Source organism: Hemitrygon akajei, chromosome 11, assembly GCF_048418815.1.
Source record: "Hemitrygon akajei chromosome 11, sHemAka1.3, whole genome shotgun sequence".
In the NCBI taxonomy this organism is placed as follows: Eukaryota; Metazoa; Chordata; class Chondrichthyes; order Myliobatiformes; family Dasyatidae; genus Hemitrygon; species Hemitrygon akajei.
In genome coordinates this window covers 81,764,691-81,784,532 of record NC_133134.1, presented here as the reverse complement: position 1 = coordinate 81,784,532, position 19,842 = coordinate 81,764,691, and the positions used below count along the sequence as shown (strand labels likewise).

General features: G+C 40.0%; 1 protein-coding gene across 1 annotated transcript in view; it reads left to right on the top strand.

The window, feature by feature from the left end:
• ilf2 (interleukin enhancer binding factor 2) overlaps nt 1–19,842 on the top strand; it is a 62,462-nt gene that overhangs the window by 2,819 nt on the left and 39,801 nt on the right. Inside the window, exons 2-3 of the mRNA XM_073061233.1 lie at nt 8,516–8,572; nt 8,664–8,706. Coding sequence (XP_072917334.1) covers nt 8,516–8,572; nt 8,664–8,706 — 100 coding nt within the window. The remainder of the gene's footprint in view (nt 1–8,515; nt 8,573–8,663; nt 8,707–19,842) is intronic.

Here is a 19,842-nt window from a genome sequence, read left to right as displayed (position 1 = left end):
TGTGAAGTCTCTTCGAGGTATGCCTACCCTGATGAAGTGTAAACCTTCTCTTTGACAGCAGTTTAGTAAAACCCTCTCTCACTGCTCCCCCTCTGATTTCTGCTGTCCTCTGACTCTTTGACCATGTATTCACCCAGATTCATTACCACAGCCACATATCCTTCCAGGAAACTTGACTTTGCTCCTATCCTACCAGACTCTTTCTCCTGCAGCCCTTTAACCTTTCCCACACACCTGGCTTCACCTGCCAGCTTGTACTCCTGGTCCCTCCCCACATTTTTTTTGGGGTATCTTCCACCTTCCTTTCCAGGCCTGAAGAAGGGTCTTGACCCAAGATGCTGATTGTTTATTCCTCTCCATAGATGCTGCCTGATGTGCTGAGTTCCTCCAGCATTGTGTGTGTGTTACAGGGGAATTAATGGCACAAATAGAAAATAATAGTTTTGATCTAGTAGCTACTATGAAGCTGTGATTGCAAAATGACCACTTTTGGAAGCTGTACACTCCGGTCACTTTAGCTACTCTTATACCTAATACAGTGGCCACTGAGTGTATGTTTGTGGTATTCTGCTGTTATAGCCCATCTACTTCAAGATTTGACATGTGCCTTCACAGATGGTTGTCTGCACACCACTGTTAGAACATGTGGATAAGAGTTATTCTCAGCTTCCTTTCAGCTTGAAGCGGTCTGACCATTCTCCTCTGACCTCTCACATAATGAGACGTTTTCCCCCATAGAATTGCCCTGCTCACTAGATGTTTTTGTTTTTCACACCATTCTCTAAACTCTGGAGAATGTTGTGCATGGGAAAATCCAAGAGATTAGCAGTTTCTGAGATACTCAAACCACCCTGTCTGGCACCAACAATCATTGCAGTCAGAGTCACTTAGATCACATTAATTTCCCCATTCTGATTTTTGGTCTAAACAACAACTGAGCTATGTTGGCATGCTTGTATTCATTGAGTTGCTGCCGCATGATTGGATGATTAGATATTTGAGCAGGTGGGTCTAATAAAGTGATCAATGAGTATATTCCAGGATACAATGTGAAATTAGAAGAAGAGGCAGAATAGTTCTGACCTTGAACAATGGGAAGAAGAATCTTTGATCAGATGATTGTAAAGCAGAATCAATTCGACCTAGGAACTGGCAAGGCAAACATTTGTAGAATTGGTGTTTAGGCTCTCAGGTGGTAATGGCAGTGATGTAAATTAGAAAAATAAAGGTGCATATAATAACTTATTGTCACTGGTGCTTAGAACAGCAATGAAGGTCCTCCATCTCTGGTGCTGTTCAGGGCTTCCTTCATCATGTCAGTAGCTTCCTCTCTGTTTTCACTACTGTCAGTCACACAAGTCCTGAATGGAGATTCAGGAATACCATCACACTCAGACGTAGAAGGATTTTTCATTGCTCTTTTCGTAATAATTTTGTTTGACCAGTCAGAGTTGTTAGCTCTGAACTGAAGCTTCAAAGCTGAAGGATTGGTGGACCACTCTTACTCTGTCCTCTACCCTTTGACATATTTGGTATGGGTGACCCTACCATGAGCCAAAGCATAAAGCTCTGACTATAGCCAACATAGCTCTCCTGGTTACTGAGGCACAAAAGCCTTCAAAACCAACAAGTTTGTGGTCCTCTTGGAGGTACACATAACAAGGTTAATAAATAAACTTGAGGGACTTCCATGTGTGAACCAAATGAGTATTGAAAGTATGGATGAATTCATGGAATGCATAAGAAATGTGGTGGAACCAAGCATATTCCTGAGGAATATTCCAGCAGGCTGTTCTGGTTCTGGATAGGATTAAATGGTAATTGGGCATTTAAAGCACTTCTAAGGAACAATGACCAATAATATGATTGAATTTTACATTATCAAGTCAAGTCAACTTTTATTGTCATTTCGACCATAACTGCTGGTACAGTGCATAGCAAAGCTGAGACAACGTTTTTCAGGACTATGGTTTACATGACACAGTACAAAAACTAGATTGAACTACGTAATAAAAAAAACACAGAGAAAGCTACACTAGACTACAGACCTACACTGGGCTGCATAAAGTGCACAAAAACAGTGTAGGCATTACAATAAATAATAAACAGGACAGTAGGGCAAGGTGTCAGTCCAAGCTTTGGGTATTGAGGAGTCTGATAGCTTGGGGGAAGACACTGTTACATAGTCTGGCCGTGAGAGCCCGAATGCTTCGGAGCCTTTTCCCAGACGGCAGGAGGGAGAAGAGATTGTATGAGGGGTGCATGGGGTCCTTCATAATGCTGTTTCCTTTGCGGATGCAGAGTGTAGTGTAAATGTCCGTGATGGCGGGAAGAGAGACCCCGATTATCTTCTCAGCTGACCTCCCTATCCGCTGCAGGGTCTTGTGATCCGAGATGGTGCAATTTCCGAACCAGGCAGTGATGCAGCTGGTCAGGATGCTCTCAATACAACCCCTGTAGAATGTGATGAGGATGGGGGGTGGGAGATGGACTTTCCTCAGCCTTTGCAAAAAGTAGAGACGCTGCTGGGCTTTCTTTGCTATGGAGCTGGTGTTGAGGGACCAGGTGAGATTCTCCGTCAGGTAAACACCAAGAAATTTGGTGCTCTTTACGATCTCTACCGAGGAGCCATCGATGTTCAGCGGGGAGTGGTTGCTCCGTGCCCTCCTGAAGTCAACAACCATCTCTTTTGTTTTGTTCACATTAAGAGACAGGTTGTTGGCTCTGCACCAGTCCGTTAGCCGCTGCACCTCCTCTCTGTAAGCTGACTTGTCGTTCTTGCTGATGAGACCCACCACGGTTGTGTCATCGGCGAACTTGATGATATGGTTCGAGCTGTGTGTTGCAGCACAATCGTGGGTCAGCAGAGTGAACAGCAGTGGACTGAGCACACAGCCGTGCTCAGTGTGATGGTGTTGGAGATGCTGCTCCTGATCCGGACTGACTGAGATCTCCCAGTCAGGAAGTTTAGGATCCAGTTGTAGAGGGAGGTGTTCAGGCCCAATAGGCTCAGCTTTCCAATCAGTTTCTGATTGTGTTGAATGCTGAACTGAAGTCTATGAACAGCATTCGAACGTATGTGTCTTTTTTGTCCAGGTGGGTTAGGGCCAGGTGGAGGGCGGTGGCAATAGCATCATCTGTTGAGCGGTTGAGACGGTACGCAAACTGCAGGGGGTCCAGTGAGGGGGGCAGCAGGGTCCTGATATGCCTCATGACGAGCCTCTCGAAACACTTCATGATGATGGATGTAAGTGCAACGGGACAGTAGTCATTTAGGCAGGACACTGAAGACTTCTTCGGCACGGGGACGATGGTGGCGGCCTTGAAGCACGTTGGAATGGTGGCGCTGCTCAGGGAGATGTTGAAGATGTCAGTGAGAACATCTGCTAGCCAGTCTGCACATCCTCTGAGCACTCTACCAGGGATGTTGTCTGGTCCAGCAGCTTTCTGTGGGTTAACCCTGCACAGGGTTCTTCTCACATCGGCCACAGTGAGACACAGCACCTGGTCATTTGTAGGAGGGGTGGACTTCCTCGCCGCCACGTCATTTTCTGCCTCAAACCGGGCGTAGAAGTTATTCAGCGCATTTGGGAGGGAGGCATCACCTGCACAGTCAGGTGATGTTGTCCTGTAATTGGTGATGTCCAGAATGCCCTTCCACATGCGCCTCGTGTCGCCGCTGTCCTGGAAGTGGCTGTGGATTAGCTGGGCATGTGCACACTTTGCCCCTCTGATGGCTCAGGACAGTTTGGCCCTTGCTGTTGTTAAAGCTGCCTTATCACCTGCTCTAAAGGCAGAGTCACAGGACCTCAGCAGCGCACGCACCTCTGCGGTCATCCATGGCTTCTGGTTAGCGCGTATAGTGATGGCCTTGGACAGAGTAGCATCATCAATGCACTTGCTGATGTAGCTGGTCACTGATGCTGTGTACTCCTCTAAGTTTGTAGAGTCGCCATCGGTTGCAGCCTCCCTGAACATGTGCCAGTCAGTGTGCTCAAAGCAGTCTTGAAGAACAGAGATGGCTCCTGCTGGCCAGGTTTTCACCTGCTTCTGAACTGGTCTGGAGCGGTCTGTATGCTGGGATTAGCATAACAGATGTGGTCTGAGTATCCGAGGTGGGGGCGGGGCTCTGCCCGGTACACGTCGGGGATGTTTGTGTAAACCAGGTCCAATGCATTCTCCCCCCTCGTTGTAAAGTTCACATACTGATGGAATTTGGGGAGCACTGACTTAAGGTTCATGGTTAAAATCACCGGCGACAATAAACAGACCCATCACGGTGTGCGTTCTGCAGTTCGCTAATAGCCCTGTACAGTTCACAGAGTGCCTCCTTAGCATTAGCGCTGGGGGGGAAATGTAGACACCGAATATAAGGACAGAGGTGAATTCCCGTGGCAAATAAAATGGTCTGCATCGAACTGCCACAAACTCCACTAACGATGAGCAGTGTCTGGAAACCAGTACAAGAGTTCTTACACCATTCCGTGTCGATGTAAACACAGACACCGCCACCGCAAGTCTTACCGGAGACAGCTGCGTCTCTGTCCGAACGAAACAAAGCTAGTCCGTCTAGCTGGATGGCAGCGTCCGAAATCCCATCAGTGAGCTATGTCTCTGTGAAGACAAACACGGAACAAACTCTGTACTCCCGCCAAGTATTACATTGGAGTCGGATGTAATCCATTTTATTGTCCAGGGAGCGGACATTGGAGAGCAGAATGGGCAGGAGAGCCGGCCGGCTAGGGTTTGCTTTGAGCCTGGCACGGACCCCTGCCCGTTTGCCTCGCTTCTGCTTCCTCGCACATCGCTTTTGACGTCCCCATCTCCGGCTCCCAGCATCAGGCAAGTCTAGGATTGTAGGCCCGTTCCCCTCAGCAAGCCGACATCACGTAATTCAGCTAGCAGATCTTTGTGAAGGTTTGTTTTTGGGCGATCTCTGTATTGTAGTAGTATCTGGCGATGGTAGATAACCACTCTGTTATCCATGTGCCCTAATTGAAAATTGTGTATCAAACTTAAAATAGAAAAATTAAATTAAAGTAACATCAGGTCTGAAAGGCCGCTGCTGCCGTGCCGCGCCGCCTCATGGGAGCCTTATGGTGGAAATAATTCAACTGAATCTGAAATCCAACTTCTAAACAATCAATCTATGAAGGTTTGAAACTTGTGTTGACTGGTGGTAGATTGGGAAAGATAAAAGATATATAAATAAACTTCCTTTACTTAAGGCCATAATCCCCACTGTGCCATAGGCTACCAACAGCAGCTTGCTAAAGTCCTGTGTCCTGGGCCAGTCTTTCAAGTTGTCCCCAGGTGTAGCCCATCTTCACCCAGGGATGAGTCTTTGGAGCTACCTTTGGATTGTCTGTAGTGCTGGGTTTTTACAGGATATGGTTGCTAGTCCCATGCTCAACCCACTTCCTTTTGCAGGCTGGGACTCTCAGGACTGTCCGTGGCAGAGTTAATGCTAGTATACAGTTCATGTATCTCTTTACTGCAGAAAACACCCTGACACAGTTGTGTACTGGTCAGTGCAGCACTTCACAGTTGGGGGTCGATTCCAGCTACTGTTTGTACATTCTCCCCATGACCACATTGTGCTCCAGTTTCCTTCCAGATTGTCTATTATTGTAACTTAGATGAAGATTGGACCATATTTTATGAGTAATTAATGCAGAAAACCAGGTAATTGTAAAGGGTTCACAAGCTTTCTTGCAACTGTACTGTGTAGTTTAGTGAGTTGTGGACGTGGTATGTTGCTGCCAGAAGCATGGCAACACTTGCGGCTGCTCAGCATAATCTTTGCTGATTTGTTTTGCAAACGACGCAGTTTACTGTAGGTTTTGATATATATTTGACAAACCCTGTTTTATCTTTTAAAAAAAATCCTAACAGTAAGATGTGCTAGGTCAAAGGGAAAGGATTATAACATTGGCAGAAATGAGTAGGATGGGTTAAATTGAGGAACAAGAAAATGACTTCCTAATAAAATCGTGTTGTTTCTTAGTAGTTGGTTTGGTGGTCATCCGTCATAGCCGACGATGACAATGAAACCTGTACGAGAAAGCTTTTAAAGTGGAAAAGCTGTTGCATTGAAGCAGTTCCACTGTCTCGGAAGTCTAGGTTCAAGGGTACGAATAGTCGCCAAGAGTTATCTTCCTTGGTTACCTTAGTTGTAGTCGATAACCACGACTCTTCCGTACCTTGTCATTCCCTCTGCTCCCCGTTAGTTGTAGTCGATAACCACGACTCTTCCGTACCTTGTCATTCCCTCTGCTCCCCATTAGTTGTAGTCGATAACCGCGACTCTTCCGTACCTTGTCATTCCCTCTGCTCCCCATTAGTTGTAGTCGATAACCACGACTCTTCCGTACCTTGTCATTCCCTCTGCTCCCCATTAGTTGTAGTCGATAACCACGACTCTTCCGTACCTTGTCATTCCCTCTGCTCCCCATTAGTTGTAGTCGATAACCACGACTCTTCCGTACCTTGTCATTCCCTCTGCTCCCCATTAGTTGTAGTCGATAACCACGACTCTTCCATACCTTGTCATTCCTTCTGCTCCCCATAAGGTGTAGTCGATAACCACGACTCTTCCGTACCTTGTCATTCCCTCTGCTCCCCATTAGTTGTAGTCGATAACCACGACTCTTCTGTACCTTGTCATTCCCTCTGCTCCCCATTAGTTGTAGTCGATAACCACGACTCTTCCATACCTTGTCATTCCCTCTGCTCCCCATTAGTTGTAGTCGATAACCACGACTCTTCCGTACCTTGTCATTCCCTCTGCTCCCCATTAGTTGTAGTCGATAACCACGACTCTTCCGTACCTTGTCATTCCCTCTGCTCCCCATTAGTTGTAGTCGATAACCACGACTCTTCCATACCTTGTCATTCCCTCTGCTCCCCATAAGGTGTTGCAGAACCACCTTCCTGGCTGTTGGATTTCACTGTTGATCTCATCCGCCCAGTCCACTGGAGCTGATTTCAAAAGCTAGGACAGGCATGCCCCTGTCTCACCAGGGTATGAGGCCCGCCAGTTACCCCTACCTGGTTTAGCCCGTTTGTTGAAGCAGTGTACCAGGGTATAGCTACTGTCACACGCAAACAGTTACTTGGAGCCACAGGTGGGAACTATGTCCAGCGGAGCCCAAAGGTGAGTGAGCTGCCCCAGAATGGACATGACAGGCCCCTTCACCAGAAGTACTATTCCTCCCTGGATACTGAACGAGAAAGTAGCAGAGAAATTCAGTATATTTTTGTGTTCATTTTTTACTGAAGGCACAAAATATCGCTGATATATTGGAAATCTGGATGTAAAGAGGATTATAAATCCCTCTGCTGTTTAAAAATGCATTTGTGTAACAATTAAAGAATTCCTATAACTGATTAGTTAGCAATTACTGTGTGAAACTGAGATATCCAATTTCAAACAGAAGCTCACAGTTCTTAATTGCAGCCTGTATTCAGTGTTGAGATCAGTTGGAGTTTGGATGTAGAGTGGGAGCTGAGGGGTTAATATCACTCAGCATTCCCATTTCCATCCATTATCTTCTGATCCCCAGTGGGACAGGCTCATATCCAATAACATGCCTCATTTATTTGTGATGCCTTTCGTAGTCAAATATCGTGGACAGTAACTGTGCTGCAATAACTTGGGTGAATGCAAAAGATTATTTTAGAAAATTTGCCTTCAGGAGATGAGTAGATTAATCTGAAAAGATGTTAGTTATAACGTACACTAGAACTGTGGATATAAATGTAGAGAAAATTGGTCAATAAATCCTTGACTTCAGTTTTTTTTAACCATAATGAATAATAAGATTGGTCTGCATACTTTACAAATCTTGCCTTCAAATTCATGTTCAAGTTTAATTGTCATTCAGCCTAACGCATGCAGCTAAAGGAAACAGCGTTCCTCCAGGGCCTAGGTGCAAAACACAGTACATACAGTCACACAGCACATATAGTTGCTACATTGCATACAGTCACAAAATAATATTCAGCACAAGTCCCTGAGTGGCATGACTGAAGATTAATGGTGCATGGGATCTTGTCCTGGAGCCACGTTTCTGTAAGAACAAGCACCCAGCAGTTCCTCATCTCGAGCTGGGTCAGCTCCAGACAATCTAGCTTGCCTTCACAGGAGCAAATACTGGAGAGCAGCACTGCTGGGAAGGGCCAAACCCAGCACAGTATTAACGGTTTTATTTGATCCCAAATTAAATGGCAAAATATTTGAGATTGAAGGATTATGTTGATTATGCAAACAGTTGCTGCCTGCTAGGTTACGGTAGCTCCATAATGTTTCTATTTGTGACTGAACAACAGATGCATTTGAATCCAGGAGTTGGCTTGCTTTATATTTTTGGTGTTGGCGAAATCGAGGGGGGTCAGGAACTCGGACCCCCTACTTCACAGACCACCTTAATGCTGTTTCCTCATGATTGCTTCTTTGCTGTCCTGTAGAGCTTGTATTTATTTTAACCACGCGTTCATTTGCTTTCTATTGCAGAGGTGACAGAGGACGTGGCCGTGGACGTTTTGGCGCAAGGGGTGGTCCAGTTGGGGGGTACGTGCCATTAGAAATTAGTTCAAGATTCTCTGCATTGAAATCCAGATTTTTATTAATTCGAAAATTTGTTTCTATCTGACATGAACAGGTTCAGACCTTTCGTCCCTCACATCCCGTTTGATTTCTATGTGGTAAGTCATAATTCATCTCTGAAACTTTTTTTATATATTGTAAGGTTGGCTTGGAGTTGTGTAGTGGGAGAGTGAGGTGGTAACTAACTTTGTACAATTCTACCTTGGGTGCTTTTCTTAACTGTTATGAACTGTACCTCTTTTTACTTTTTGTTTTGTCGCATTGTAGAAGCTCATAAAAAATTAATAAATTAAAATAAAGTGATTTATTGGGCATTGGATTCCATGAGCAACAATCTTGCTTCATTACCTATTCTGATCACTATTCTGTGTACTTTTGCTTTGATTAGATTCTTAATATCTTGGGTGGATTATGCACAAGCGCAATCATGTCCCCTCCTGTTTCAGTATGCCACAGGGTGTAGTAACACACTGGCTAAGTTAAGATGCTACAGTGCAAGTGCCGCCACAGGAGTCATAAATTGAAAATCAAATTGGGTAATAAGTCTGGAATTAAAAACTAATATCATTAATGGTTTTGAATTATAATTAAAATGCATCTCTAAAAGATATGTTATTTTTACCATGGTACCCTAGACCCATGATACTCATCACTACCCAGAAATCGCCTCAGTTCAAGCACAATCAAAGTTCAAAGTAAATCTAATTATCAAAGTACATATATGTCACCACGTACAACCTTGAGTTTTATTTTCTTGAGGACAATCACAGTAAATAAAAAGAAACAAGATAATGAAAAATTGCACTTGACAGACACAAGCAACTGGTGTGCAAAAGACAATAAACTGCAAATACAAAAAGAAAAAAAAAAGTAATTTAGCAATAAATATTACCATCATGCGATGAAGAGTTTTTGAAGGCAAGTTGTGTTGTGTTCAGTGTTGGGGTGATCAAGAGCCAGATGGTTGTGGGTAATAACTGGTCCTGAACCTGGTAGTGAGAGTCCTATGTCTACTGATGGCAGCAGCAAGCAGAGACCATGGCCTGGGTGGTGGGTGGGGGGCGGTCCAGCATCCAGACCACGCACGGTCATGAGATAAGCAATAGATGCTTGCCTTGCTTTCAGTACTCTTATTTTATGGACAAATTTAACAGGAAACCACAGGCCACTGAGATAATAATCAGAAGCAGGTTTTGCACTTTCTAGACCAAGGGTTCCTAAGCCCATGGACCTCTTGGTTAATGGTAAGGGTTTGTGGCATAAAAAAAGGTTTGGAACCCCTGCTCTAGACTATGGCATGGGCTAAAACATTACAAACTACTGTGAGCTAGTAGATTTCCTACCATTGTGGGCAAGGAGAGAAGAACTGCATTTCTATAGCTTCTTCTACCACCTTGGGGTTCCCCAAAGAACTTCATAGCCAATTAAAGTTTTTTTTTAATAAAAAGTATTCACCCATTCACCCCCCACTGTTAGAAGTTTTCATGTTTTATTATTTTATAACATTGAATCACAGTGGGTTTAATTTGGCTTTTTAGACTGCGCATACAACAACTGTAGCCCACGTGCTTCACCAGTCTCAGTTTTGTAGGAGAGTGGCAAAGAGAAAGCCACTGTTGAAAAAAATCACATGAAATCTTGGCTAGAGTTTGACAGAGGGCATGAAGTCAGCTGGAAGAAGTTTCTGTGGTCTGATGAAACCAAAATTGAGCTTTTTGGCCATCAGTCTAAACACTAGGTTTGGAATAAGCCAAACACTACACATCATCAAAAACACACTATCCCTACCTGGAAGCATGGTGGTGGCTGCATATTGTTTCACTGCAGCGGGCCCTGGAAGGCTTGTGAAGGTAGAGGGTAAATTGAATGCAGCAATATACAGGAAAATTCTGGAAGAAAACCTGATGCAGTCTGCAAGAGAGCTGCATCTTGGGAAAAGATTTGTTTACCAGCAAGACAGTGACCCCAGGCATCAAGCCAAAACTGCACCGTTAATATCTTGGAGTGGCCAAGTCAGAGTCCAGACCTTCAATCCAATTGAGAATTTGTGACTAGACTTGAAAAGGGCTGTTCTCTCACAATCCCCATGCAATCTGACAGCTTGAGCAGTTTTGTAAAGGAGAATGGGGGAAAAATTGCAGTGTCCAGATGTGCAAAGCTGACAGAGACCTATCCACACAGACTCAAGGCTGTAATTGCTGTCAAAGGTGCATCTACTAAATACTGACTTGAAGGACATGAATACTTATGTAGTCAATTATTTTGTGTTTATATTAGTAATTAATTTAAATCACTTTGTAGAAATTTGTTTTCACTTTAGACACAAATGAGTCTTTTTCTGTTGATCAGTGTCAACAAAAATCCAAATTAAATCCACTGTGATTCAATGTTTTGAAACAATAAAGCATGAAAACTTCTAGGGGTGGGTGAATACTTCTCGTAGGCACTGTTAGTGGAGATCCTGTAAAAATGTAGAAGGTAATTTCATGCGTGTGATGCTTTGGTGTTATATTGATTTTGGTGTCTACTGGATTGGACTGTTCTGCTCTTTGAGCAGTTCTTCATTTCATGTAGACTCAAGTGTTGTTTCTTTTGTACTGCTATCGTCACACTATTCCTTTTTGCACTTATTGCTGTATTGTGTTTATTATTACCTTGTATATTTACCTTGTATGTTTACTTTAGAAAACAATTTTATTATACTCTGGTGCACACAACAGTAAATTAATCTGGACTAGAGTCCACTTCAGCATCTCAATTGAAAATGTCACTTTAGGCAGAGCATGGGCTTTGTTGCCTTAGACATTTTTCCCCTTGTCTCTCAAGAGCAAACTGCAAACTACAGATTCTGATTTAGCTGCAGCTAAAACAGTAGTATGTTATGGGGAATTAGCTTTATCCAGCAGCAGTGGTATTCTTCCAACATGTCAGTCCATGGCCCTTTCTTTCACCTGCCAACATCCCCTTCCCACCCTCACCTTCTTGTTCTGGTCTTTTCCAGTCCTGATGAAGGGTCTCGGCCCAAAATATCAACTGTTTATTTATTTCCATAGATGCTGTCTGACCTGTTGAGTTCCTCCAGCATTTTATGTGTATAATTCTGAGCTTTGTACACAAGATTCAAGATTGTTTAATGCCATTTCCACTACATAAGTGTAAAAGAAGACAAAATATTTGTTACTCGGGATCTGATGCAGCGCAAAAGAAATTCAGTAAGATAAAGCAATAAAAAAAACAATAAATATAAATACATAAGATCGTGATTGATTGTATGTCCATAAAGTGACACCAGGCAAAGGAGCAAATTTTATATATCCGAGTACATGTATGTCACCCCATACAACCCTGAGAATCTTTTTCCTGTGGGCATACTCAGCAAATATACAGACTAGTAGCTATAGCAGGATCAATGAAAGATCAGGTAGAGCATAGAAGACAACAAACTGTGCAAATGCAAATAAATATAAATAGCAATAAATAATGAAAGCACGAAATAACAAGATGAAGTGTTCTTAAAGTGAGATCATTGTTTGTGGGAACATCACAATAGAGAATTTAGTTATCCCTTTTTGTTCAAGAGCTTGATGGTTGGGGGACGTCACGTGATGACGTAGGATCGAGACGCTGGAACCCAGCTCTCCCGTAAAAAGTTAATAAATCAATGTCTAAATGAAGAAAAGTTAGTCAGTATCTTCTAAAAGTTACTTATAAACTACTCCGGACTGTGTCAAGCAATGCCTCAAAGAAGGAAGATGAAGAAAATTAATACCGGGAAGATTACGCAAGTTGGAACAAGAGCGGGGCCCACATCTGCCGAGGAACCGCGGTCTCAGGTACGTTGTGCCACCGGCGAGGCGGAACAAGAGACCGCGGCAACAATGGCCATTCCTGAAGGGAAGGGTCATCGTGAATTGCGCAAACCCGAAGGACGGAGCATGCGCAAACGGGAGCAACAAGAACTACAAAGCCCAGCTACCACTGCAACTGAAAGTGATAGCGAATCGGAGGGAGAGTCAAATGTCTCGGAAAGATCAGATGAAGAAGAAGCTAAAAGTCCTTCTAGAAATATAGAAAAGACTTTGAGGCAAATAATGCGTAAATTAGACACATTAAAAATAATTAAAAATAATCAAAAAAGACTCGAAAAAAAAATGACCAAAATGGAGATTATGCTTGATAAAATGACAAAGAGACAGGAAAAAATGGAAAAAAGAATTACGGACTTGGAAACTACAACGGAGGACATGGTTGAAAGAATGGACAAAATAGAAAATGAAAATGCTGCTTGGGCATCAGAAAGAAAACAATTTATGGAACAAATTGATAAGCTTGAAAATTTCAGTAGACAAAATAATATTAAAATTGTTGGACTTAAAGAAGATATAGAAGGAGAAGACCCAATAAATTTTTTTCAAAAATGGATCCCTGAAAAGTTGGAAATGGAAGGAGAAATTCCAATTGAGATCGAAAGGGCTCATAGATCCTTAAGGTCAAGACCTCGAGCTGATCAAAACCCACGATCAATTTTGATAAAATGCTTACGATACCAAGACAAAGAAAAGATCCTGAAGGCTGCTGCCCAAAGTGCCAAAAATAGAAACGGGCCATTGATGATAGCAGGAAAACCAGTCCTTTTTTACCCTGATATAAGTCACAACCTGTTGAAGAGGAAGAAGGAATTTAACCCAGTGAAAAAAGCCTTATGGGTAAAGGGTTACAAATTTACAATGCGTCATCCAGCAACACTGATAATTTTTTTGGAGGAAGGAAAAAAAATTTTTCCCGATTATCGAAAAGCGGAGGAGTTTGTACAAGATCTTCCATCTATTCGCTATGAAGATAGACCCAACGAACAGAATTGATGGACATTTATGGATATTATAGAAAAGGGGAGCAAAATTTTAGAAATACTAAATGAGAATGGTATTCTTTTTTTTCTCTTCTTATACATATACGTTTTTGTGTTGCGGGGGGGCTGGGGAGCTTTGGATCGGTTACTGCGGGATTCACGTGTGTAATCATGGCGGTTGCCATGACCCGTACAGCAGAGGGGGGTAATGTTGTGTTAGTTTTCCACAACATTAGTAGGGGGGTATTTTGTTTTTTTCTTTATATTTTAATTTTCTTCTATCTTTTAGCCTGGATGATTGGTGGGGACACACATAGCAACACGGAGATTTTTATAAAGATTTCCCAAGATACCACAAAAGTGGAAAGATTAGGTATTATTATAGATTGGAATAATATAATAAAAAAAAATGACTAATCTACTAAACTTTTTAAGTTTTAATGTTAATGGGCTTAATGGGCCAGTAAAAAGAAAAAGAATTTTAACATATATTAAAAAAATGAAAACAGATATAGCTTTTTTACAAGAAACTCATTTAACAGACACAGAACACCAGAAATTAAAAAGAGACTGGGTTGGAAATGTTATTGCAGCTTCATTTAATTCAAAGGCGAGAGGAGTTGCAATTTTGGTTAACAAAAATCTACCAATTAAAATACAAAACATATTAATTGATTCGGCGGGGAGATATCTAATTATACACTGTCAAATTTTTTCAGAACTATGGACCCTTATGAACATTTATGCACCAAATGAAAATGATGTAAAATTCATACAGGAGGTCTTTTTGAATTTGGCCAACGCACATGATAAAATATTAATAGGTGGAGATTTTAATTTTTGTCTAGATCCAGCTTTAGATAGATCAACAAAGGTTGTTACAAAATCAAAAGCAGTAAAATTAACTCTATCATTGATGAAAGACTTAAATCTGATTGATATATGGAGAAGAATTAATCCAAAAGAAAGAGATTATTCATTTTATTCAAATAGACATAAAACATACTCAAGGATAGACTTTTTCCTATTATCAACAAATATTCAAGATAGAGTGAAAAATGTGGAATATAAAGCAAGAATACTGTCAGATCATTCTCCTTTAATAATGACAATGATAATGACAGATAAAGAGGAATCAGTTTATAGGTGGAGATTTAATTCAATATTATTAAAACGTCAAGACTTTTGTGATTTTATGAAAAAACAGATTCAGTTCTTTTTAGATATAAATTCACATTCAGTTGATGATAAATTTATAGTGTGGGAAGCAATGAAGGCATACTTGAGAGGTCAGATAATAAGTTATACTTCTAAAATTAAGAAGGAATATATGATAGAAATAGATCAATTGGAAAAAGAGATTACGAAATTAGAAAAAGAATCCCAAAGAAATATGACAGAAGAAAAACGAAGACAACTCATTAACAAGAAGTTACAATATAATACACTCCAAACATATCGAACGGAAAAAGCAATTATGAGAACTAAACAAAGATATTATGAACTAGGTGAAAGATCACATAAAGTTCTTGCATGGCAGCTAAAAACAGACCAGACTTCTAAAACAATAAATGCAATTCGAACAAGAGTAAATAAAATTACTTATAAACCTTTAGAAATTAATGAAGCTTTTAAGAATTTTTACTCTGAGTTGTACAAATCAGAATCACAAAATGACAATGTCAAGATAGAAAGGTTTCTATCACAAATAACTCTTCCAAAATTAAATACGGAAGAACAGAAGGGATTAGATATGCCTTTTACATTGAAAGAGGTCGAAGAAGCCCTAGGATCACTTCAAAGTAATAAATCTCCAGGAGAAGATGGTTTTCCGCCTGAATTCTATAAAAAGTTTAAAGATTTATTAATTCCTCCTCTTATGGAGTTAATACGCCAAGCGGAAAGAACGCATAAACTTCCAGAATCCTTTTCGACAGCCATTTTAATAGTATTGCCAAAAAAAGATAGAGACCCTTTAAAGCCATCATCATATAGACCGATTTCTTTATTAAATACTGATTATAAAATAATAGCAAAAATTTTATCTAATAGATTATCTAAATGCTTACCAAAATTAGTACATATGGATCAAACAGGATTTATTAAAAATAGACAATCAGCAGATAATGTAACTCGCTTATTTAGTATAATTCATTTAGCACAGAAGAGGGAGGAAATGAGCGTGGCAGTTGCTTTAGATGCAGAAAAAGCATTTGATAGATTGGAGTGGGATTTTTTATTTAAGGTATTGGAAAAATACGGATTAGGAGTATCCTTTATAAAATAGATTAAAACCTTAAATACTAATCCCAAAGCTAAAGTAGTGACAAATGGTCAAATTTCAATACCATTTCAGTTAACAAGGTCAACTAGGCAAGGTTGTCCATTATCACCTGCTTTATTTGTGTTGGCGATAGAGCCATTAGCTGAACTGATCAGAATGGACCCAGATATTAAGGGTTTTAGAGTTAACCAAGAAGAATACAAGATCAACTTATTTGCTGATGATGTTCTACTTTATCTAACAAACCCATTGCAATCGTTGCGTAAATTATCCTATAGATTAGAAGAATATGGGAAAGTATCAGGTTACAAAATAAATTGGGACAAAAGTGAAATTTTACCTCTTACTAAAGGAGACTATAATCAATGTCGATCAATAACCCAGTTTAGATGGCCGGCAAATGGTATAAAATATTTAGGTATAAGAGTCGATAATGATATAAAGAACATATACAAATTAAATTATTTACCACTATTGAAAAAAATTCAAGAAGATCTTGATAAATGGATGGTATTACCAATAACATTAGTAGGTAGAGTAAATACCATAAAAATGAATATATTCCCTAGATTACAATACTTATTTCAATCACTACCAATACAATTACCCCAGAAGTTTTTTCAAGAGCTGAATAAGTATGTGAGGAAGTTTCTTTGGAAAGGTAAGATGTCAAGAATATCGTTGGAAAAATTGACATGGAAATTTGAGCTAGGAGGGTTACAACTTCCAAATTTTAAGAATTATTATAAAGCAAATCAACTTAGATTTATTGCATCCTTTTTTGAGAAAGACAAACCGGCATGGATCAGAATAGAACTAGATAAAATAGGAGAAAACATACCAGAAGACTTTATATATAAATGGGAATCTAAATGGATACGGGAAAAGAAAGAATCTCCTATATTAAAACATTTGATTGATTTATGGAATAAGATAAATGTTGACGATGAGACAAAGAAATCCTTATTAGCAAAGAGATCTTTAATTCAAAATAGACATTCCTTTTACAATGGATAATCAACTTTTATATAATTGGTTTCAAAAAGGGATTAGATATATAGGAGATTGTTTTGAAGGAGGTATATTAATGTCATTTGATCAATTAAAGAATAAATATAAAGTATCAAACAACACTCTTTTTTGTTACTTTCAACTAAGGGCTTATTTAAGAGAAAAGCTAGGTCAAACAATGTTACTACCGAAACCCAATGAAATAGAAACTTTAATTCAAAAAGGAAAGATTAAAAAATTTATCTCTTGTATGTATAATTTGATTCAAAAACAGGCAATTAAACAAGGAGTCCATAAATCAAGACAAAAATGGGAAAGTGATTTGAATATCAAAATTGAAGAAAAAAACTGGTCAAGACTATGTCTTGAGAGTATGACAAATACAATAAACGTTCGATTAAGATTAGTGCAATACAATTTTTTACATCAACTATATATTACACCACAAAAAATAAACAAATTAAACCCAAATCTATCTGATCAGTGTTTTCGATGTAACCAAGAAATTGGTACTTTTTTACATTCTACTTGGTCTTGCTCTAAAATTCAACCTTTTTGGACAAATTTAGAGTTTTACTGGAACAAATCATTGGAATACAACTTCCACACAATCCAACATTACTTTTACTAGGTAATATTGAAGGGATAAAACCGATATCCAGATTGAATAAATATCAGAAAGAATTTATAAAAATTGCATTGGCAGTAGCCAAAAAAGCTATTGCAGTGACTTGGAAATCGGATACATACCTAAGTATAGATCGTTGGAAGAACGAAATTTATGGCTGTATTCCACTTGAAAAAATCACTTACAATTTAAGAGATAAATATGAAACATTTTTGAAAATTTGGCGCCCTTATTTACAAAAGACAGGATTAAATATATAGGTGCTCCGAAGATGAAATAATTGGTTACTTGGGGAAAGAAATAAATGCATACATTAAAGTTATTACGAACTCCGTGGAGCGTGTGGGGATCTTCCAATATCCAGGCATTCCTTTTTTTTTCTCTTTCTTTTTTTTTAGGGATGTTAGGGGGGAGGGGTTAAGGGGAGGGGGGCTGGGTAACATTTTTTTTCTCATACACTTTTATTCTGTAACTATTTGAAAACAATAAAAAAAGTTTAAAAAAAAAAAGAGCTTGATGGTTGAGGGGTAGTAACTGTTCTTGAACCTGGTCATCCGAGTCCTGAGGCACCTGTACCTTTTACCTGATGGCAGCAGTGAGAAATGAGCATAGCCGAGGTGGTGAGGATCTTTGATGAATGCTGTCCCAAGACAGAATTTCATGTAGATGTACTCAATGGTTGGAAGAGCTTTACCTGTGATGTACTGGACCGAATCCACTACCTTTTGTAGCCAGTCAATACACATCTATAGAGGGTGACTGACAGGAAATAATAAAGTAGTTGTGGTTGATGTTTCAATATGGTGCTGCTTTTTTGATCAAGAAGTCTCCAGTGATTCACTAAGCCAAGGCTGTGTTTTCTGTTCCATTGTTCAGAAAGGCAGTGAAAATCTAATGACCCCATCCGGAAATAGGTTGGAAGTTTCTGAGCTTTCAATTAACATGTGAATAAACAGTTTAAACCATTATGTCATTCACTGTTCAGTGAATTTCAAAATTGATATAATTAACATGAAGCACATTTGAAATGTTTTGATGTATTATAATGTGTTATGGTAATGTATCTTGTGAGATAATCGAAAAGATCTTGACCCTGGTGAATCATCTTGTTGCTCAGTCTTGTGCTTTTTTGTTTATAGGAGATGAAGGCTGCTTTTATGTTGGAGTTACGCTTGCTTGTGGTGGTTAAATTATTTTTTTGAACAAATCATTCAGCCCATGGATGATTACTTCTTAATTATCGTAGTTAAAGGGTGAATATTCATGGGTATTAACCCCTGAAATCTGAACATGAATGTGCAAGAGCACTGGGAGATGCTATTCCTATCTGAAGCCAAGTGTCTCAGACATGAGGAAGGGAAGAAAGATAAAGGAGAGGGATATAGAGCTTTGGTAGTTTTCACAGATTTCTATCCGCATCACCATTTTACTTTTTTAGAGGAAATCAAGGATAGGAACAGAAAAAAAAAAGCAGGGGTGTGCAAATGCTGGAAATCCAGAGTAACACACACAAAATGCTGGAAGAACTCAGCAGGTCAGACGGCATCTACGGAGAGGAATAAACAGTTGATGTTTTAGACTGAGACTCAGAAAGATCTCAACCCGAAGCGTTGACAGTTTATTCCCCTCTATTAATGATGCCTGACCTGCTGAGTTCCTCCAGTATTTTTTGTAGGAACAGAATATCTCTTTCAGATGCTTGTACCTGTTCTTCCATTCAACAGGATCGCTCTTTGTCAGGCATCATCTCCATTGTTAATATTTCTTCCTCTTAACCCAATTTAAAAATGTATCAACTTCAGTCTTGCATTCTGGGTGAGATAATCTTAGTTCTGCTGTTCTGGCAAAGAATCAGGTAATGTGGGTAGAGTGCAGGAAACTGGTGCTGAGCCAAGAGTGGTGGAGTATGTTTAAAAGCTGATGTAACAATTACCCTTGTTCATGTGTTCTATATTCATTTAACTTTTGACGACCTAGCTCTAATTCTTTAAGGAAATAAATTTTCCATTGAATCATTTTGTCACTGAATTAACTTAATTACACAGTGCTATTAATATCACTCATGAAAAGCTGGGCTTTTATATTAAAAGATGGTGTATCTTAGGAACAATTTCTTCATTTGGGAAGGAATGATAATCTGGATTGCTAGGTTAAGGGCGAATGGTGACATGAGGGATTTTTTCACTCAGAGGGTTGTGAGAGTGTGGAATGAGTTGCCAGTGGAAGTGATGGATGTAGGTTTGACCTCAACTTATTTAAGAGAAGTTTGAATGAGTCCACAGATGGACAGCTTAGTCTAGGTCAATGGAACTAGGCAGAATCACAGCCTGGCATGGACTAGATGGGATGAAGGGCTTTTTTCTGTGCTGCAATACGCTGTGACTATAAGTCTTAAGGTATGAGGAAGGTCTGTGTATAGTAGAATTCTTTTCCTTGAATTTTGGGTAGGTGGTCTGTGATCA